Source organism: Chelonia mydas, chromosome 8, assembly GCF_015237465.2.
Source record: "Chelonia mydas isolate rCheMyd1 chromosome 8, rCheMyd1.pri.v2, whole genome shotgun sequence".
In the NCBI taxonomy this organism is placed as follows: domain Eukaryota; kingdom Metazoa; phylum Chordata; order Testudines; family Cheloniidae; genus Chelonia; species Chelonia mydas.
The window spans coordinates 93,331,275-93,353,679 of NC_057854.1; the positions used below are offsets into that span (position 1 = coordinate 93,331,275).

At 45.1% G+C, this 22,405-nt stretch overlaps 1 protein-coding gene across 1 annotated transcript; it reads right to left on the reverse strand.

Annotated features, from left to right (window-relative positions):
• Positions 1-4,986: 4,986 nt before the first annotated feature.
• On the reverse strand, positions 4,987-22,405 carry LEXM (lymphocyte expansion molecule). Its single transcript, XM_043552750.1, has 10 exons — positions 22,275-22,405; positions 18,937-19,024; positions 18,186-18,356; positions 17,885-18,001; positions 13,436-13,573; positions 12,099-12,242; positions 10,777-10,941; positions 8,034-8,162; positions 6,686-6,816; positions 4,987-5,237 (listed from the first exon to the last, which is right to left on the reverse strand). Exons 1-10 carry the CDS (start codon positions 22,403-22,405, stop codon positions 5,138-5,140), a joined length of 1,314 nt encoding a protein of 437 aa, XP_043408685.1. The 3' UTR covers positions 4,987-5,137.

A 22,405-nucleotide genomic window follows, 5' to 3' on the forward strand; every position in this document is an offset into this window, starting at 1 on the left:
TACAACTACAATACCCACCTGCGGAAGTGAAGAAACAGATTGATAGAACCAGAAGAGTTCCCAGAAGTCACCTACTACAGGACAGGCCTAACAAAGAAAATAACAGAACGCCACTAGCCGTCACCTTCAGCCCCCAACTAAAACCCCTCCAACGCGTTATTAAGGATCTACAACCTATCCTGAAGGATGACCCAACACTCTCACAAATCTTGGGAGACACGCCAGTCCTTGCCTACAGACAGCCCCCCAACCTGAAGCAAATACTCACCAGCAACCACATACCACACAACAGAACCACTAACCCAGGAACCTATCCTTGCAACAAAGCCCGTTGCCAACTGTGCCCACATATCTATTCAGGGGACACCATCACAGGGCCTAATAACATCAGCCACACTATCAGAGGCTCGTTCACCTGCACATCTACCAATGTGAGATATGCCATCATGTGCCAGCAATGCCCCTCTGCCATGTACATTGGTCAAACTGGACAGTCTCTATGTAAAAGAGTAAATGGACATAAATCAGATGTCAAGAATTATAACATTCATAAACCAGTCGGAGAACACTTCAGTCTCTCTGGTCACGCGATTACAGACATGAAAGTTGCGATATTACAACAGAAAAACTTCAAATCCAGACTCCAGTGAGAGACTGCTGAATTGGAATTCATTTGCAAATTGGATACAATTAACTTAGGCTTGAATAGAGACTGGGAATGGCTAAGTCATTATGCAAGGTAACCTATTTCCCCTTGTTTTCCTAACCCTCCCCCCTCTTCCCCCCAGACGTTCTTGTTAAACCCTGGATTTGTGCTGGAAATGGCCCACCTTGATTATCATACACATTGTAAGGAGAGTGATCACTTTAGATAAGCTGTTACCAACAGGAGAGTGGGTTTGTTTGGGGAGGGTGTGGGGGAAACCTGGATTTGTGTTGGAAATGGCCCACCTTGATTATCATACACATTGTAAGGAGAGTGATCACTTTACATAAGCTATTACCAGCAGGAGAGTGGGGTGGGGGGAGAGAAAACCTTTTGTATTGATAAACACCCATTTTTTCATGATTTGTGTGTATAAAAGCAAATATCTTCTGTATTTTCCACAGTATGCATCCGATGAAGTGAGCTGTAGCTCCCGAAAGCTTATGCTCAAATAAATTGGTTAGTCTCTAAGGTGCCACAAGTACTCCTTTTCTTTTAATCATTTTTGTTTCTCTTCTCTGGACTTTCTCCAATTTGTCCACATCTTCCCTGAAATGTGGCGCCCAGAACTGGACACAATACTCCAGTTGGGGCCTAATCAGCATGGAGTAGAGTGGACGAATTACTTCTCGTGTCTTGCTTACAACAGTCCTGCTAATACTAGAATACTAATGCTAGAATCATGTTTGCTTTTTTTGCACAGTGTTACACTGTTGACTCATATTTAGCTTGTGGTCCACTATGACCCCCAGATCTCTTTCCACAGTACTCCTTCCGAGACAGTCATTTCCCATTTTGTATGTGTGCAACTGATTGTTCCCTCCTAAGTGGAGTACTTTGCATTTGTCCTTATTGAATTTCATCCTATTTACTTTAGACCATTTCTCCAGTTTGTCCAGATCATTTTGAATTTTAATTCTATCCTCCAAAGCACTTGCAACGGCTCCCTGCTTGGTATCATCAACAAACTTTTTGTAAGTGTACTCTCTATGCCATTATCTAAATCATTGATGAAGACATTGAACAGAACTGGACCCAGAACTGATCCCTGCAGGACCCCACTTGTTATGCCCTTCCAGCATGACTGTGAACCACTGATGATTACTATCTGGGAACGGTTTTCCAACCAGTTTTGCACCCACCTTATAGTAGCTCCATCTAGATTGCATCTCCCTAGTTTGTTTATGAGAAGTTCATGGGAGACAGTATCAAAAGCTTTACTAAAGTCAAGATATAATAATGCCAGTCATCTTTCTTGTTTCCCTCTCTGCACCGTCTTCAGGACAATCTCCTTTCTTTGTCAGTGTGACCAGTGTTCCAAATGGGGTCCAATAAGGGCTGCGGTGGTGGATTAATTCTGTCTTCTTAATATACTCTTTAATTAAACATTGCAGTGGACTGAAGGCTTCAGTGACTTTCTTTTGTTAACTTAGACCTTTTTCTTGATCAGGATGACATGTAGCTGTTACACTGGGTCTTGGCTGCGAGACTACCGAACTTAAATTTTTCTGAACTGTGATGAATTTGCCATTTGCTGGCCCAGTCACCTGAACAATCTAAATTATTTTGGATCGGACTTGCATCTTTGATAACGTTTGGGCTCAGGTCCACAAAAGGGACTTAGGCCCCTAGAAGATCACCTAGAAAAGCCATGTTAGGTGCCTATGCTCCTATAGAACAAATAGCGAGAGATAGGCACCTTAGAATGCAATCCGCAAAGCCAGCGTGCTGGGCGGAGAACTACCTAAGCTAGCCAAAGGAAGATATTGATGAGAGGGGTGTGTCCTAAACCCTGCTCCTCTCACAGAGATAGGTATCTGTCTCTGTCTGTGATCCATGAACTGGAAGAAGCTACGTGCTCCTCTGCCTAAGTCATGTGGGGGGCCTGATCTGGTAGCCATGCTCACTGGCTACCTAACTATACAAAACAGCTGGCAGAGGGAGGACCTCTCTTATACGCTTTAGCCTAAGGGTTAGAGCATTCTCTCAGGATGTGGGAGACCACTGGTTCAGATTGCCCCTTTGCTTGATGGGAAGGGATTTGAACAGGGATCTGCCACCTCTCAGGGGTGTGCCCCAGCCACTGGGCTACAGAGTCATTCTCACTTACTCTGGCCCAATTAATACTTAGTTACGCAATTATTCAATAGAAGAGTTAGGGAGCCCTACATTGGAATATTCCATAGTGCAGTGATTCAGCCACTCAGCTGAGAGTTGTGGGGAGGTCCCTGTTCAAATCTCTTCTCCGCAGGCAAAGGGAGAACTAGAAAGTGGTCTCCCACATCCTGAGTGAGTGCTGTAACCACTGCGCTAAAGGTGACAAGGGAGATACTCCCCACCCCATTTTGGGTGGAGCTGGGCAGCTTCTGAGCATGCCTACTGGATCAGGCCCCACACAAAACTTAGGCAAAGAAGCACCTATCTTTCCTCTGCGATCCTTGTGCATCACTCTGGAGCTTAGGCTGCCGTTGGTGCCCGGACACCTAGAGCAAGGCAGAAGTGTGCATGTCCAGAGGCAGAAACAGACACCTAGGGAACTTCTATTGCAAAAACCTAGGTGCCAAATGAGTTTAGGTGCCTACAGGGTTGAACATAGCCAAGCAAGGATTTTGTGGATCACAGTGGTGCCTAAAAATGGGGATTAGGCGCCTAAGTATCATTGTGGATCTGGGCCTTGATTCCTATGTTACACCACCAGTTCTTCTCTCGCCTGCACTTGCCCACCAAATAATACAGATATCTCCATCCTACTCTCCCTCCAGGGACCAACCTTTTCCTTAACTCACTCCTTCTATTACAATAATCTGCATTTCTTTCATTCACCCTATTTTTACCTGTGTTCAGTTATGCCTTACACCACAGAGTAATTGCAGACTAATAAGCATATTTAATCAGCCACAATTGACATCTAATTACAATTAAACTTAATTATTCTAGTTGGGTATACACATCATTATGAGACTTTGCAAAGGTTAACCCTGAGCAGCCCAGATATTTTTATTATTGCTCACTTTCTCCAGTAACTACCCATACTCATTCTTACTTATCAACCAACAACCATCTTTTTGGCCTTCTTCATGGCCTCTAGGGTTAACTTCTTATGGAATCCAATGATACCTCTAAGCATAGTCCTCCTGCCACTGTGCTCTCCCTAATCCACTGGCTCCACAGCAGACCTTGTCTGGACAGGCCAGTCATACAATAAAATAATATTTTATGCTTATGTAAAACCTTTCAGCTGAAGTGTTTTGCAAACAATCTCTACCAATATCCCTGGATGACAAGAAGATTCACCTCTTTGCATGTGAAAAGTCTAGACAAGTTGGGAAGAGCAGTACAGCCTCTACCAAGCGGTTACCTATAAAAACCAGGCAAGAAATATTAAAAAACACAACCATTGATCTCCCCTCTCCCTGTCAATGATTCATATCTGTGAGCTTTGAATTGGAGAGATTAGCAGTTAGCCCTATTGATTTGACTGCCAGCCCTTTTCTAACAGGGCTGCAATTGCTGGCATACAGACTAGTCTGGTAGTTAGAGTATGAAGGCATGAGTTTTGGCTTCTAGTCTCCCTTCTGAAACTGATGTGCCGTGTGACTTGGGTCAGTCATGTTGCTTCTCCGTCTGTTACCTTATATGTAAAACAAGGATATATTTAATATTTTATTTGCTTTAAAGCAATGGTAAGTATCTTTATTTTCAGAAAAAAACAAAATGAAATGAAGTATTGTTATATATTCACTTCTAATCTGTGTAAAACTACTGCTTTGTGTTGGCAAGTTTACGATGTAAAAAATGTATTTTGCTGATAAAGTAGATAATTTTAGCTTTGCCTTCTGAAGTATGCTTTATCTACTTAAACTGCACAGATTCTGGGTAATGTCACTGAAATCTAGATCTGGTGTTCTGGCCACGAAAGGGCTCTCCTTTTTCAATCAATGTAACCGCCATCCTTTGAGAATGCAGCGCTACTTGATTTGTACTGACTTTGGCCAATTCTTTTGCTTGGTGTGAGAACAAAAGCCATCAGTTGCAATGTACAGAACTTTGCATTTATATTACAAAAAATATGTATGGAATTTCGTGAATGAAGCAATTTGATGGAAAAGGAAATATTTAACATTCGAAGAGCTACCCACCAGCACTCCTATTTTGGGGAAGAAAATGTACCTATCTAAAATTCTGCCAAATATCCTCTTCATAAATTTATGTCATGTATACACAACCAAAAGTGAAAATAACTGTAATCACAGAAAGAAAAAGTAAGATTGCTGGTGGGTTTTAAGTGTGTTATTGCAGAGCAAAACTGTAGGTCGTTTTAGACTATCTTGACTTGTGTGCAGCTGTATTGTACGTTGTAAGTATTGTCCTTCTTATAATCAGTCTTTATTTAACAGTGTCTCCACCTGCCTGCTGCTTTACAGCATGCACTTAGTTTGAAGTAGCAATAGCTTGTGCAGAGGTATCTGGATCATTTGCAGCAGAAACCAAATTGTTCCAATGCCCTCTATTAACAGGGTTGATCCGCTGTCTGTAAAAGGGGAGGAAAAAACAAGTAGACTCAAATTATTGACTGTATTAATCTTTCTTTAGTCTTAGCTTGCGTTGATAAAAATGAAGTTATTACAAGCTTGACTGTTAACTAGAGAGTGAACAGCTACAAGAGAGTGAAAGCTGGATTCTCTTACATCATCTCAAGATGTGTTAGCAAACTCTAGTTGCAGCAACACAAAATGCTGCCCTCAATTACATCTTTGCAACCCCAGCACAGACGACAGTCAAACAACTCTTAGAGATCAAGAGAGGAAAACGTAAACAAACCTTAACAGAACTATGATAGACCTTTATTCCGTCCTACAACAGAACCTTGCTAATCCTCACTCCAAAGCAGAGAACTACTGCAGTGAGGTCTCATAACTAATAATACCTCCCTATGGTGGGGCAGATCCTCACCCTGCTCAGGAAGGGTTAAAAAGCTCCTCTGGGCATAATCAGCCTCAACCTGGTACACCTGTGAGGCTTGTCAAGCCTGCAAAGGGGTGAATCTTAAAAAGGAGGATCCAGACCCAGACTGTGGTTGCCACTGAAGTGACTAAAGCTTGATCAGGGATCTCCCTAACCCCCCTACCAAGCAGGTACTGTTTATCAGGAAAGGTGTTGAAGTGCCTCTTCTGTCTGGTCCCCTCTAAAGAAGTAGAGGGGCCATATTTGCTTAGGTTTTCTTTTAAGAGCCCAGGGCCCTCGGACTAGGTCCTTTGGCCATACAAGGAGTTAGGAGCCTAGTCCCCTCCACAGAGCCTACTGACCTTTCGGAGCTACAGGATGAGCCCAGACTGTTTTGTGAGCTGCAGGACTATTTGGTTTGCTTTTTTCGTTTGGACTGCATTAGGCCCCCTGGAAGGGTGCATCCTTCCTAAAACGGATAGCTGGAGGGCAACGCCCCGAATTCCGAACCAGCTCTGCAGCAACATCCATAGCCAGGGAAGGACATCTGGGGCAACAGAGGCACCAACCATCACCCTCAGGGGGTGCCCTAGTTGTACAACATATCAGGCTAGCTCTTAATGCTTTTCAATCGCAGCTCTCAAAGCACTTGACAAAGGAGGTAAGCTTTATAATCCCTGTTTTAAAAGGAGGAAATTGAGGCACGGGGTGGTGAAATGACTTGTTTGAGGTCACCCAGCAATTCAGCAACAGGGGTGGGACTAGAACCCAGATGCGTAACTGAAGCAATGATTAATTAAGTGACTTTGCCAAAATTTGTGGCAGAACAGGGAATTGAACCCAGTTCTCCGAAGTCCAGGCTCCAGCCTTCATCTCTTCCTTCCCAGGAGGCAGGATTTGGGCCCTCACTTAACAATCTTCAAGAGTCAGTAATTTATGCTGGGTCTCGCATTCACTGGTGGGAATTAGTGAGGTTCTACCATATACCAGTGTAACATTACTAACTTCATGCTACCCATTGTACATTTCACTTACAGTAAGTATGCATCCTGTTCCAGATTACTCAGATAACGGTGTGTTTCACACTGGTAAAGTGACCGGTATCTAGTATTCCACTTGCACTTTTCTTGTTTTGTGATGTCATAGCGACCAACACCAACTGGGTTCTGAAAAAAGGAAGTCAGACATGGTTCTGCATCGTTAAAGGTGCAATTAAACATGTGCCAGTGACGTTCTGCCCGTGACTACAGTGGCAACAGGATCGGGGCCTCAGTTTGAAAACAAGAATCTGGAATATTGAACAACAATCACCACCACCACCTCTTGTACGTGAGAATGGAGGAATTAGGGCCGGATCCTTCCATTTGGGTTCAGAGTCTATACAACAACCATCCTAATCAGATCCTACAGTTCCAATTTGGGCACCATTCCCTTGACGTGATTTCCCCAACAGCCTAGAACGAGCTCTAGTCAAGTTATAGCAATGTTCCCCCTGTAATTTAATCTGTGGAGTTCCTGTATCAATTACAAAGCAGTCTTCATTCTTGATCTTTTTCAGATTGCCTGTTGCCTACTCTTCTGCATAAAGGCAGGAAACTGCAAGGGAGTCTGCTCCTCATCCCTCACCATAGGGACTGCTTCACATTAAAGCTTTTCCTGACTTCTTTGAGCCCTTCAGGCTTTGTTCTGCTTCACTAAGGGAAACTTGAGAAGATTATTACTACAGATGACATAAGAAAGGGCATTAAGGGAAGGAGCAGTTACCAGCACCATCCCTTCAGCACTCTGCTGCTAAAAGAAATTCTGTTTTTTCAATAATAGAAATGTGACTTTATGAGTGTATATGTTGCCCTGCCCCCTAAAGGATTAAAATCTGCTGCATAACTTAGAACATTCCTGAAATACAATCACTTGGCTGGAGAGCAGTAACCACTTGATACACGGCATAACTGATGAGGGAGGAGAAGGGTGTCCCGGGAATTTTGGCTAAGGAGGCAGAGCTAACCCGCTGTCTCTTATAAAAAGTACCGCAGAGTCTCTACTGTCCATTCCAACAATGTTGTTTCCAGTGCTGTTGTAGCTGTGTTGGTCCCAGAATATGAGAGAGACAAGGTGGGTGAAGTAATAGCTTTTATTGAACCTGCTTTTTAGCTGCACAGAGCTCTTCAGCTCTGAAGAAGAGGCTTGTATAGCTCGAAAGCTTGTCTGTGTCTCTGAAACCTGTTTATGGACAAAGCTGTAGAGCAGCATTCTTTGGGTTAGAAGGATTTGGACCTCCAGTGCAAAGATCAGTAAAGGGCGTGAGCGTGACATGGAAGAAGCAGACAGCATGAACATTTTCATGCACCTACATCTATTCCTACCATAGATTTTTTCCACTCACCGTGTTTCCAATAAAGAGGCGGTATGCTTTCCTGTCAACCCTTTTTGCAGATGACCAAAATGGAGGTTGATTGAAGTATTCTGATCGCTCCACGGGTTTTGGATCATGTGAGCCTGGCCCTACAGCATACTACAACAAAGTGACAACCGGTAAATCATTGATGTACTTACGTAGGTACCTAACTCGTGCTTAAAGTTAGGCACCTGCTTAAGTATCTTGCTGAATTGGGGCCTCAGTTAATTCTGTTGTATTCTGGTAGCCACAGCACTGAGAGGCTGCTTCATGAGAAGTATTAAGTGCAGGAAACAGTCATGGCTGTTCTGCAGTGGTGGGAACAAGCACACCAGAAACATGAAAGACAAAACGAGCAGCATGCTGGAAATGAGACTCTTGCTTGTGCTAAGCCTCCAACCTGCTATTTGCAGTTGGAATTCAAGAGAGTGACCCACCACTCATTTGTTAACAACTGTGGTGTAGATATCCACCTTTACTGATACGCAACATCCTGTCATACAGGCATGGTATGGGCCTGACCCTTCTGTTCCCATTGAATTCAGAGGGAGCTTTGCAATGCAGCCTGAATCTGAAACAGGACTATGCAAAAAACCTCCTTTGTTTGCCAAAAGCTGGGAATGGGTGATGGGATGGAACACTTGATGATTACTTGGTCTGCTCATTCCCTCTGAAGCTCCTGGCATTGGTGACTGTCAGAAAACAGGATACTGGGCTAGATGGACCTTTGGTCTGACCCAGTATGGCCTTTCTTATGTATATTCTTATGTTCTCCTTACTTCATCCAACTTATTCCCCATGTGAATTGAATTCAGAATTATATTTGCTGATGTTTATGGCTGTCAAATTGTTAACTACTCTTTAATCCTTTTAGCCCTGAAGACCCAACACAGCTGAGAGACAGTGATCTGGATTCTAGTCCTTCTCTTGAACGAACAAAACCGTTAGCTAAAGTCCAGTGATAGATCTTTATTGTTGATGATATATGAAGAAGAAAGAACCCAGTTCGACCTTCAGGTCCCAGAGTGAGTTTGCAATGTGGGTGGTTAGATAAACTATCTTTTCACTTATAATCTGAGCACATTTGATCTGGAATCATGGGCGCCTCTAACCATTGAACCCCATGATGTTACTTTTAATTCCTATGCTGCAAGCACTTAAGCATGTGCATAACTTTAAGCACATGCTTAAATCCCATGAAAAGCGTATGTTTAAAGTTATGCATGTTGTATTGTGCTTTGCTGACTGGGTTGGGATTACTCAAAATTCATCTTAAAGCTGCTGAATCGGGGCCGTAAGTAGTTACCTGAGCAACATGAGAGCACATTGCAAGATGCTGTCAGCCGGAACCATAAAAATGCCAATTGTAACGACAAGAGCTACATTTTCAAATAACTTGTGATAAAAATAATAGATGCTAAGAAGCACTTCTTTCAAAATGCGTGGCTGAGCAAATGGATGCCGTCATTTTAATTTAGCTCCAAGAGCCCCAGCGGGGTTGGCTACCAGTGCACGTAGAGGGGTGCTATGTTCTGCCAGATGCCTGCTACTGCCCGAGTTTACTTGTAGCCAGGCAACACACAGCCCGGAGAGGCTTACTGCTCTCCGAGTGTGGTTATTGTTACTGTACTACCTGTTAATTCCAAATTTTACTCAAAAAAATGTTAAGGGGGTTATGCAATGAGTCCTTCCACAATGAACCATAGCTGGTTGTCGGAGGAGGAGGGAATGTAAGGGGCTGACTCACCTTTCCAGGGCTCCTTTGGCTATTTTGTTATTCTTTCATTGTCTCCTAATGTACCCACACCTCCAGGTTTCCCCTTTATTTGCCCCCCCTTTTCCCTGCCACCCCAACTAGCCCTAGCACTCTCTTTCATGGGATAATGGCCACATCACACTCACCCCACCCTGGGTAATAACTCACCTGGGAGCTATTTTACAACCCCATTTATTTTTTTAAACTAGTGTAAAGTTTCCAGAGGTTGCAGATTGAGGTTGAAAGGCAGCCAGGCTCGTGAGTGCAGACAGGGAGGCCTTTGAATGCCTCCAGGTGTTTTCCCCACAGCTGCCTCCTCAGCCCCTGGGCTCCTTTAAAATTGCCATGTTAGCGTAAGTACTCAAATGGGAGCCTTAAAACTGGCTTCCAACTCAAAGAGCTGAGAGGAGTCGGCATGAGAGAAGGGGGAGGAATAAAGGTTTCAGCTGCCTTTGTTAGTAATAATTGACAAGTAGAAGGAAAAGATCATGAGGCTACTCATTTCCTCCCGCTCCAGCCCATCATGGGCACAGGGATTTCCCTGCTGCTTTTGGTGATGAGCTATCAGCTGGGCACTGGTGCATGGCTGTGACCCCACCAGAGGAAAGGCCAATCAGACCATGGCTTTGGACAGCTCTGCCCCAGCCCTCCTCATGGCAAATTTTGACTGCACGGAGAATCCTCTGCAGGTGACCAGGAAAGGGAAGCCCTGGCAATGGCTGACCATCCTTCTACGTGACAGCTCTGCAGTCCAATCCAGCACAATCGCCCCTTGTCCCAATCCAGACAGGTTGCTCTTCAGCTGCACATTTCACCTGGGGTTGTCCCAGTCCTAGGGTCCAGGTGGTTTTCCCGCCTTCCCCTTTAGCCTCACAGTCTCTCTTAGTGCCATGTGGTGTATTTGCAGCAGATGGCGTCCTGCACAGTAACATTTGCAGCAGAGACAGGAGAGGAAAGGAACATGGTGTCACTGACCGTGGCGCGTGGACACTGGCTGAGTGTGGCCCAGAAGATCCGCTCCGTGGGGCAGCCGGGGTTCCGAGCGAGGGTGCTGAAAACACCATTTTTCTTTCTGTCCTTGGTGTCCAGCTCTTCCACAAAACTCTTGATGTTGCTGGGGCCGAGCTCGATGCATTTCTTCTAAAGAGATGAAAGAGAGGAAGTGACGTCTGCTGCTGCTGGAGAAAATGTGACGCAATTGTCTAGCAAGGCCCTGCTGGTGCCGCCACAGGGGCTGTCCTGTATCTCTGTGCTCACGGGTCCAATCCAGCCCCCAGGTGAAGCCTGGCAGGGAGAGACCATGGACTTCAGTGGAGCTGGATAAGGTCCATAGACCCTCATTCAGAGTCCACTGACTACTTGATTCCCTTGTCACTGACATCGATCACATCCTCCTTCCTCCCTGCACAATCTCTGCCCCACCCCGGGCTCTCTAGGGCAGATATCTTTCCAGAGTGTAACAAATGTACTCCACTGCCTTCCGCACCCCAGCAGGTGAGAGGTATCCCCCAAGCTGCCAGGCAGGAAGGCAGCTTCCAAACTGAGGTTCTTAAAGGAATACCTCCTCAGAATCCATCCGGAACAAGGCAAAAAGACTGCTCATAGACAACCTTGTTCATTTTAGGTCTCTGGTTTGAATCCAGCCCCAGGCCAGTAGGGAGAGGAAGCCGTGAGTCCTTTTCATTGTCCCTACCAAATGAAGGGCAAACAGCAAGCAAACTAAGGCTTTGTCTATGCTACCGCTTTTGTCGGTCGGGGTGTGAAAAAAACATACACACCCCTTACCAACATGTGTTTCACCGACAAAAGTGCTGGTGTGGACAGCACTATGTCGGTAGGAGAGGCTCTCCTGACAACATAGCTACCACCGCTTGTTGGGGGTGGTTTAATTACGCCAGCAGGAGAGCTGTCTCCCACTGGCAGAGAGCGGCTACACGGGAGACCTTACGGCGGGGCAGCTGCAGCAACGCCGCTGTGAGGTCCGTAGTGTAGACGTAGCCTAAGTAGCAAAAAGTAAATTCGTTTTTTAGGGCTAGATTTTCATATAAATTGTAGCATCACTGATTTCAAAGGAGTTGTGCTGCTTTACCCCTGCCGTGGATCTGGCCCTCAGTCTTAATAATCTAAGTTGTTAATAATAATGGCAAGGACGGGTTTTAAAACTATGCTCTCTAACCTGACAGCACCCCTCTCCTGGCAGCACTCTGAGAGATGTCACACTCGCAGGACGAGTTCCTAAATTATTAATCAAGGCAAGGGTGTTTTACTAAAAACTCAACTCTTACAAGGGTACGTACTTCCACAGCGTAATGTCCGCAGATAATAGGCTTTGACCTGTCTCCTGTGAAGGTGTCATATGGGCCACGAATACTGACCACACGTTTCAACATCTCATCTGTACTGTTTTTAAGATTGTAGGTGGCTGGCCCCAAACCACTTCCCTAAAGTCAACGGGGAGCAAAAGCAACCATTAATGAGCGCTCTGTTAGGGAGCAGAGTCCTGGGTCGTGCTCATTTGGAAGCCGGACACTAACTACGGGTTTGTTGCTAGACAATTACAGCATTGCTGTTATATATTACAGTAGCACCCAGTGGCCCTCACTGAGATCAGGACCCCATTGTGCTTGGTGCTGTACAAATACCTAGTGAGAGGCAGACCCTGCCCCAAAGAGCCATGTGCTGTGCTCTGGCCATGACTTTTCCCTCTCACCCATGCTGCTCACTCTTGAGTGGTCAAATAATAAATGAGTAGCCGCCTGTTTGTTTCAATCATCCATTACAAGTTGCTCTCTGTACTCTCAACTAAAAGCTTCACCATCAGAATGCAAGGGGTGGTCCCTCAGCATGGCAGCTTTTAAACTAAGTGGCTTGGACCATCCCCTTTGCTTAGTCTCCACTGCGCATGGCATGGAGGTGGAACACTCCTAAGAGACCCAGAATGGGGACATTGCCATCTCCATGGGATCCTGCACGTGCACCTCTGAGAGTGGGAAAGTGAACAGCAGGGGAAGCAGGCATTCTCTGTGGCAGCATCCCCTGCACCATCCCACTGGCTCTGGGCAGTAATCTAGACGAGTTCGTGCTCCACTGAAGCTTGAGGCCGGCTGCAAGATCTCCTGTGGATTCCCCTCCTGAGCAGCTGTGGTAGGCTCCACCAATGGCAGCACAGTCCCTGAAGGGCCAGGACCACCAGAGGGAGCCGTGGAGCAGCCATTGATGCAGGTCGGCTCCAGCCTCTGGGGGCTCTCTCCTCTACAGATCCTGTGAGGCTGGGAAGCCTCCACCTCTTCAGATGAACCTCACCGACTTTTCTTTCCCTTTCGGAAGCTGCTTGACCAGCCTCCTTTCCCCCATCTCCCCCTGCAAGCTGGCTGCATCCTCTCTAGAGAGAACAGCAAATGCTGGTGCCTCCCTGAGCCTTCAGAGACACCTGAGGGCTCCTGATTGGCCAAGAGATGGAGACCATAGCCACGCTGCTATGGTCTACTGTAATGAACAAGGCAGCAAAATACCCTTAGAGGTCTGCTCCCACAGATCTCTCACTTTCGTTCTTCCTGGTCACTCAAGCTCTGCACAATGGCTGGTGTGCAAGTCAATAAGGGAGCTAAATGAAAAACGAATAGGGCAGACTTGCCGCAGCAGTAGGTAAGACAGATTTTTCGGTTTTGCTGTCCATTATCCCTTGAGAGTTTGCCGAGCGTCTCTCCTTCTCCTCAATCAGGGCATAAGGGTTTCCATTCTTGCCGTAAGTCCCAGGGCCAGGATGGCAATCCTGCAGAAAGAAGAGGGAGAGGATTAAGAACAAAAATGGATTTCTGCCAATAAAGAGCCAGATTCTGCCATTTCAAGCATATTAAAAGCAGTGACTCTTTGTAATTCAGTAGTGCCCAGAAGTCTTAACTGAGGCCTGGTCTACACTGGGAATGGGGGTGGGGGGAGATCAACCTAAGATTCGTGAGAATAGCGTAGCTGAAGTTGATGTATCTTAGGTCGACTTACCTCGCGTCCTCACGGCGCGGGGTCGACTGCCGCCGCTCCCCTGGGGTGGAGTACAGGAGCCGACGGCAGAGCGATCAGGGATCGATTTATTGCATCTACACTAGATGCGATAAATCGATCCCCGATAGATCTTTCACTATCCGGCGGCTAGTGTAGACGTACCCTGAGATCTGGGCCCTCTGGAGCTAGGTAGTGCACAAACATCCAAAGCCTCAGTCTCTGCCCTGCAGACCTTCCTCTCCATTAGGCATTTCTCTGTGGGGACGTGATGCCCCAGGGAGGCACTGTGCCTCATAGGAGCCCAGGGACTGCAATTGTCGGTGGTGATACTAACAATACCTAGCTTTTAGACAGCGCTTTGCATCAGGTGAGCGCAAAGCACTTCTCAGTCTTTAATGTCCTCAGCACACCCCGGTGAGGCAGGGCAGGGCTCTCATCTGCATTGTACAGATGAGGAACAGAGGCACAAAAAAGCCTAGAGACTTGCCCAAGGGCTGTGGAGGACCAGGAAGTAGAACCTGGGTCTCCCAAGTCCTAGTACCCTGGACAATCCTCCTGCCATGGCCCCCGAGTGAAGGAATACAAGGAGAGGAAGGTTCCACGGGGGTGTTCCCCGAGCACACTATGCTCTAGATGACCTAAAGAGAATCCCAGTAAGGAATACCAAAGCTCCCCCTTTAGAGCAGATCAGACAGCAATTCCCTTGCCCTACCACATCCCCTCCATGCAAACTGGCTCCGTTTGGACCTGGAGGGCAGCTGTTCCCCAATTCTAGATTAGAGTCAAATCTCACTTGCCTCCAGGCCGTGAAGCCTACAGCACAGAATTAAATTCTGGATCTTTATGATGCCTGTACAAATGCCACCCTCTTTGTGCTTTGTATTTCTGGGGTGAATGCAGCCCTTTACTCCTTTCCTATTGGAATCAATGAGGGTTGTGGGTAAAACTCTAAAAAGAGAATTGGTTCTAAGTTCAGCCATTACCCAATACTTAGACAGAACGTTTCATCCCTAGATTTCAAAGCCCTTTGCAAAGAGGATTATTCTTTTACAGGTGGGGAAACTGAGGCACAGAGCAGTGACACAACTTGTCCCAGGACAAAAAGTGAGTGTATGGCAGAGCCCAGAATAGAATCTCTGGGTGAAATCTTGGCCCCACTGAAGCCAATGGCAAAACTCCCATTGATTTTTTAATGGAGCAGGATCTCACCCCCACATCTCTTCACTCCCAATGCATTGGCTCAGGCTGCCTCTCTACAGTTTGGCAGTTCTGGCCAGGTACAGATTGCTACATTCTGTATATGAAGGATAATCAAGTACAATCTTTGCATCTGTCCAAGCAAATAAAGGGAAATCTGGCCTCTTGGAAGGTTCTTGATTAAAAAAACCTGAAAAGATACTAAAGCAAATTAGATATAAAATCTCTAACTATGAAATTAGGAATTCTGTGACTTCATTGGCCAACCGATGCCTGGCCAGCAGCAGCAGATCTGTTGCAAGTACAGTAAGCTGTGATTCATGCAAGCTCCCACTGCGCGTCACTGTTGATTCACGCATACAACTGTAAAATCAGCAGTCGTGGCTATGCAACGGATCCGAGTGTTAACACAACATTCTACGGCTGTGGCGAGGGCGATACAGGATACTTGACTGTTGTTCAGGCCCTATGGAGGAGAGATGTTCCACTGAAATGACGCAGTTTTTAATTTCTTCTGCCAGGCAGTGCAGGTGGTGGGATGGCAAAAGTGGCCAGCCTGAAGGGTTAGAAAGCGGGCAGTGCCTACCAGCATTCTGCCCCACGTCCTGGTGGGACTAGAAGTCTTTATTAGGGAGTTCTGGGGCTAGTAGAATATTTGCAGAGCATTATTCTATAGAAAAGCTATTTTAAAAATTAACTATCACTATCCTGTGTATACTCTGGATTCATAGAGGATAGGACATATATATAAATGTGTACGCCCCATGTACATTAACACACTGATACTGCATATCGATTCAATATTTAGGTAGTAAGATGGTGCGCATTAGAGAAATATCTACGATAGACACTGATTGGATAGCCTGCAGTATATACACACAAGCATATGGGCTCAATCCCAGAACTATACCTTACACAGAACTCCCCAGTGAAATCAGTGTAGGTCCCACATAAATAGGGCACCTAAATAATGTGAAATAGAAAACACTGATATTGTGGTTCAGTTTTTCCCTAGATCAGTGATCTCTTATCTGCTCCCTTTGAATAACTCCCTTGTTAGTTAGGATGATTTTGGTTGGGCTATCAACAGACCATGTCAGGCACCAATGAGCAGAAAGCAGCTTTCTTTAACCCTATTAGTGGTAACATCATCCAAATCAAGCAACTGGGAGATTGAACAGCAATCAGGAAACATAGCCGGGCACTGGCCCTTATTATTTCTTGCACTACCTACTGTACTTTTAAATTTTGCACAGCTGTAAAAGGGACTTGTTTTGGCCCCCAAAAGTGTATATCATATTATTAGCCATTAATTGGCCATTATCTTTGAAAACTCATGGCGATCGGGGGAGGTCCCGGAGGACTGGAAAAAGGCTAATGTAGTGCCCATCTTTAAAAAAGGGAAGAAGGAGGATCCTGGGAACTACAGGCCAGTCAGCCTCACCTCAGTCCCTGGAAAAATCATGGAGCAGGTCCTCAAGGAATCAATTCTGAAGCACTTAGAGAGGAAAGTGATCAGGAACAATCAGCATGGATTCACCAAAGGCAAGTCATGACTGACTAATCTAATTGCCTTCTATGACGAGACAACTGGTTCTGTGGATGAGGGGAAAGCAGTGGACGTGTTGTTCCTTGACTTTAGCAAAGCATTTGACATGGTCTCCAACAGTATTCTTGCCAGCAAGTTAAAGTATGGGCTGGATGAATGGATGATAAGGTGGATAGAAAGCTGGCTAGATTGTCGGGCTCAACGGGTAGTGATCAATGGCTCCATGTCTAGTTGGCAGCCGGTATCAAGTGGAGTGCACCAAGGGTCTGTTCTGGGGCCGGTTTTGTTCAATATCTTCATAAATGATCTGGAGGATGGTGTGGATTGCACCCTCAGCAAGTTTGCAGATGACACCAAACTGGGAGGAGAGGTAGATACGCTGGAGGGTAGGGATAGGGTACAGAGGGCCCTAGACAAATTAGAGGATTCAGCCAAAAGAAATCTGATGTTCAACAAGGACAAGTGCAGAGTCCTGCACTTAGGACGGAAGAATCCAATGCACCGCTACAGACTAGGGACCGAATGGCTAGGCAGCAGTTCTGCAGAAAAGGATCTAGGGGTTACAGTGGATGAGAAGCTGGATATGAGTCAAGAGTGTGCCATTGTTGCCAAGAAGGCCAATGGCATTTTGGGATGTATATGTAGGGGCATTGCCAGCAGATTGAGGGACGTGATCGTTCCCCTCTATTCGACATTGGTGAGGCCTCATCTGGAGTACTGTGTCCAGTTTTGGGCCCCACACTACAAGAAGGAGGTGGAAAAATTGGAAAGAGTCCAGCGGAGGGCAACAAAAATGATTAGGGGACTGGAACACATGACTTATGAGGAGAGGCTGAGGGAACTGGGATTGTTTAGTCTATGGAAGAGAAGAATGAGGGGGGATTTCATAGCTGCTTTCAACTACCTGCAAGGGGGTTCTAAAGAGGATGGATCTAGACTGTTCTCCGTGGTAGTGGATGACAGAACGAGGAGTAATGGTCTCAAGTTGCAATGGGGAGGTTTAGGTTGGATATTAGGAAAAACTTTTTCACTCGGAGGGTGGTGAAACACTGGAATGGGTTACCTAGGGAGGTGGTGGAATCTCCTTCCTTAGAGGTTTTTAAGGTCAGGCTTGACAAAGCCCTGGCTGGGATGATTTAGTTGGGGATTGGTTTGCGTTGAGCAGGGGGTTGGACTAGATGACCTCCTGAGGTCCCTTCCAACCCTGATATTCTGTGATTCTGTGATTAGGTGATCCAATAATAATATTTAGCTCTGCAACAAGAGGTACCAGATTATCTGCCTTACATGTTTCTTGTCAAGTTACTGCAGTATCTATTGCTTGAATCCGATACATACCCTAATGAAGTCTCTAAACCTCTCTTCTCCAGTGTCACAAACACCTCTGATGCTTGCAGGTCGGGTTTCTTGCAGAAAATCTTTGATGTTGTAAGTTCCTGGGCCTAGTTTTTCTTTCTTACTGAGAAAAAGATTTTAAAAGTTTAATAACAGCAAAGCCAGGATTCTAATTTACCCATACAAATCACAGCACCTCTAGTTCAATCTATCCCGTGTCATTTAACAGCTGAAAGATTAAACTAGAAGAAACAGTCAGATTTCTCGTCCACACATAGGGAAAAAAGTCAAATTCAGATCTCACCAGATACTTGCGTTTCTTCAATGTCTCCTTAAAATTAAAATGGGGCATCTGGGTGAGGCGTGCCGCTTCCTCTGCTTTGGCCCAGCCAGAATTTGAAGCCTTCTCATGCAGCACAGAGGAGCTAAAGCTTCCATGGTCAATATTGTAGGTGCCTGGGCCTACCTTTCTGCCCTAAAATGAAGTGTAAGGTTAAAACTAAAGGCTTGATTTACCATTGAGTTAAGCTAGTTTTACACTGATGCAATACCATTGAAAAATGGAGTGCTACAGTGGTGAATCAGGCCCTAAGAATTCTAATCATATTGTTTGCAAATTCTCCTTGCTACAGGCACATAGAGAGAGAGAGAGAGTCAGTGGAGTTATACCAAGATACACCAGCTGAGGATCTGCACCCACAGATTCCTAGCACGTTGGATAAATTGCTGACACAGGAAATCTACTCAAAGGTTCTGTAAGTACACATTACACTGAGAAGTAAATTACATTGGAGAGAGCCTAATCCTATATCATGAACATCAACAGGAGTTTTGCCATTGATTTCATTGCCATTGGACCTACATTAAATGGACCGATTCGATTAGATTCAGTGATATTATCAAATTAATTTGAAAGCAGCAGAATGGATCCATTCAGATTTTTCATGGAAATTGAATTCTGGAAAAAGAATCCAAACGTATAATTTTTAGTTTAGTTCTGCATATGGAGCTGAATAGGTGTTTGTTTTGTACATAAAATAGAGAGACAGACTCACCAACTCTGAAGAGACCTTTTTGCAGTAGGGCGCCTGTGTGTATGTACCAGGTTTCTTACACTTTGGATAAACTGCTGACACATCAAATCTAGCGAAGGATGATGTAAATAGACAGTAAATTTTGAGTTAAAACAGGATTAATTTTTTACAAACATAGGTCCTGGTCCTGTGAACATTTAGGACTTGATCCAACGTTTATTGCAGTCTGTACAAAGGGTTTCACGGACATCAATAGATGTTGTATCAGGCCCTTAGTACCGGACTGCTCAATACTGCAAAGACAAGTGCTTCATTTTGTGAGTAGTCCCATTAAATTCAGAGGGATTACTCATGCCTAAAGTGAAGCACATGCGTAAATCTTTGCAGGTTTGGGGCCTAAACGCTTTCTGCAGTGAGTAATCTCCTGGATGTGAATGGGGTGACTACTCACTAGAGTAAGCACAGGGCCCAAGACTAAATGTTTGCATGATGAAGGCCCTTAAGCTAATGTACTGTACAAATTACATACAGACACTACTTTATCTACTGCTGAAATGCAGCCACTTCTAGTGTGAATCATGGTAGCTGTTTAACAGCACAGAATAATGCTACAGGAATTGAAGTAAGTTTCTCCAGTGGAAACTACAGAGAGTTTTTAGGTAGGCAGAAGCAAATGATCCAAATTGGAATTTGGCCAAGATAATAGAGTTAAGGGCCAGTGTCAGTTTAAAAATCATGTTTTAAAACAAACAAATATCCATCCCTAATGTTATTAAAACCTCAGGCTATTAAAACAGAATTTTAAAAATCAAATTTACTGTTCACTGTGGATGCTTTTTGTTTTTCCATTTCTCTCAACTTAGACAATGAAAACAGACTGGCCATTTCCACATTTTTGTTTGCATCTAGTCAATTTCCCTAAAATGAGCAGTGGAATGGTGTGATGTTTGGGTTGCAAACACTATAAGGAAATGTTAATATTTCTTTAAAATTCCATTGGATTTAACCTAAGTTTGGGGTCAAATTTGATCTGTTCAATGTCTTTTAACAACTGTTCTCTGTGGGATCTTTAATGACAACAAATTATTAGAACCTTGGCTTTCTGTTTCATCTGGAAGTGCCACCTCCAAGTGCCCCATCCTGTAGCCAAAACTCTTGAAGAAATCAAAGGGAACTTCAACTCAAACCCTGGTAACACAGCTATTCCCAGTAGAATTTCTGACACAAACTATATCAATAAAAATCCAGACCACATTCTTAGCTGATGTAAACTGGTGTAGCTCTGTTTTACAACAGCTGAGAAATCTGACCCTTCACTTGCCAAATTCCTCTGCATTTAAATAGATATTTCTATATTGTACAAATTAAACTAATTAAAATAAATTAATATTCATAAAGCACTTTGCAGGTGAAAAGCAGTATATGAGGCCTTGAGCCTGCAAACTGTAATGCGATAATGCCTAGCTGTGAAAAGTCAAAGGACTTCAAAGGGATTGCTCATGTGAATCAAGTTACTCACCTGTGTAGATGTTTGCAGGATCAGAGTCTTCGTGCCAGGTATTACCCTTGAAAATCCCCAAACAGGAATTAGGCATACAGATTCATAGATTTCAAGGCCACAGGGGATTATCATGAGCTAGCAATGTTTCTGTATTTTATTAGCAGATTGAAAACTTGCTGCTGTGTGAGCTAAATGAACAAAATCTCTCTCTCCTGCTGTTCAACAACCGTGAACTAGTAAAGGCACTGCAGGCCAACACAGCTCCAAGAGAGTAAAGTGTGATTTAAGGGATAGATGTTTGTTCTGAATAAATAACACAGGTCATTTTAAATAAGGAGGAGAAGCAGGGAGAAACCCCAATCAATGTATTTTAGGTTAATGAGCTGGTTAAAAAGCTTATTGACCCAGTTAAAATATATTATGGCAGAGCTTGTCAAAGAGTTGTGTGTCTCAGTCCCTCACCTGACTTTGAAAATCTCAGCCAGTACATGTATCATTGTGTTGTTAAAAACAGGATTCAAAATCCTTAAATATACACTACATACTGGAGACCATATGATTGTACCGATTCAAAAAATGTAGTCAAAGCAAAATCACTGAACACAGGGCCACACTGTGGCGCAGTTTGGTGCAGTCATGCAGGGCTATAAGGGGGAGTATGATCCCCCAAACCCACCCCAGTGCAGCCTCTCTAGATCACTAGTCTCAGTGCAGAGAAAGAGAGCATAGTTTTTGCAAGACCACTGGATCCCACCCACGCAGGTGGAAGTGGGCAGACATGGGTGGGAAGTGGGCAATGCCTTGACTCCACTCTCCTGGGTACCAGCTAGCACAGCTGAGCCAGCATGTGGGGGAAGTGATCTGCACGTGGCAAGGGTCTGTTGCAGATTGCTTCCCCCACAGGAGCAAGTGGGGAGCGGGAAGGAAATGTGGCTCTTTGGGGCAGCATGGCTCAGCTCAGCACCACCCCTTACATGTGGCTGTGCCTAACAGCTCAAGCTTAGCCTCTGGGAAGCAGAGATCAGAGTATGTACTTTAAAAAATATTGTCAGTCATATGACAGACCATTTAAAACATCAGGTGTGACGTGCAGTATTTTGAAATGAAATTCACTTTTACCTAGAATGGGGGAAGTCATAAAGAAAGCCAGGGTCAGCCAAAAATCCAGGGCCCCCCAAACCTGCTGGCTTATTTCTGAAGAAAAGGACTTCTCAGAGAATGCAGTCCTGGCTCGTTGGATCCATTCAGTCAGATTACAGTAACCCGCTACTGTATAGGCAAAATATCCTGCAGGAGCTTGTAATGTATAGGTACGAACGTGTGCGTGTGTGTGTGTGTGACTAGTAGCTGCATGAATGTGTTCAGACTTGCCACCGGCTCAGTCACCTGGAGAGAGACTCCTTCACTTTGCATTAACATGAAGCTATTTTTTAAGTATCTCCCTTGTATGAAGAAGGAGTCTGCTGTGTGTTTCAGAGACATGTAAAATCTCATTTCTGTTTCCTTGGAAACTCCCCCATTCAGAGTATCACAGCTTGACAGTCCTGCATGTGGGTACATGCACTCTCCGTGTGCAATAAGCATGTGAACTTGTGAATGCATGTGTGTATGTGATCTCTGCATGGCCAGGTGTGTGTGATCTGTATGCCAAGGGGCGTGTGATCTCTTGTCTGCAGGAATGTGTGCGTGTGATATCTGTGCGCTGGGGTGTTTGGGGGACGGGGAGAATATGTGTGCAGATGATTCAGAAGCTAAGAGTTAGACAGGGGCTAAGCACAGTTCTCTACTGACTCTGGAAAGCCAAATCAGCTGCAGGCTAGGCCCGTCCCCTCTGGAGCCTCCTCTGGGTGACTCTTACCTGACTGTCTGAGTGCCGAAAGGGGCACCTGTAAAGCCCTTTACTGCCATTCTCTGCTCCCTGGGGATGGAGGGACCCCCCCTCCCACTCCAGTGGCACAGCTCCCAGCAGCTCCGGAATACTGCAGCCAT

What these genes read in the sequence shown, in the direction of transcription:
- LEXM (XM_043552750.1), bottom strand. Translation starts at nt 22,405, where the DNA reads ATGGCTGCAGTATTCCGGAGCTGCTGGGAGCTGTGCCACTGGAGTGGG. An exon ending in AAAAGGTCTCTTCAGAGTTG is followed by an intron (nt 18,357 to 18,936) that starts GTGAGTCTGTCT and finishes ACTTCATTTTAG; the next exon opens with GGCAGAAAGGTAGGCCCAGG. An exon ending in GCCAGTGTCCACGCGCCACG is followed by an intron (nt 8,163 to 10,776) that starts GTCAGTGACACC and finishes ACTTTGTTGTAG; the next exon opens with TATGCTGTAGGGCCAGGCTC.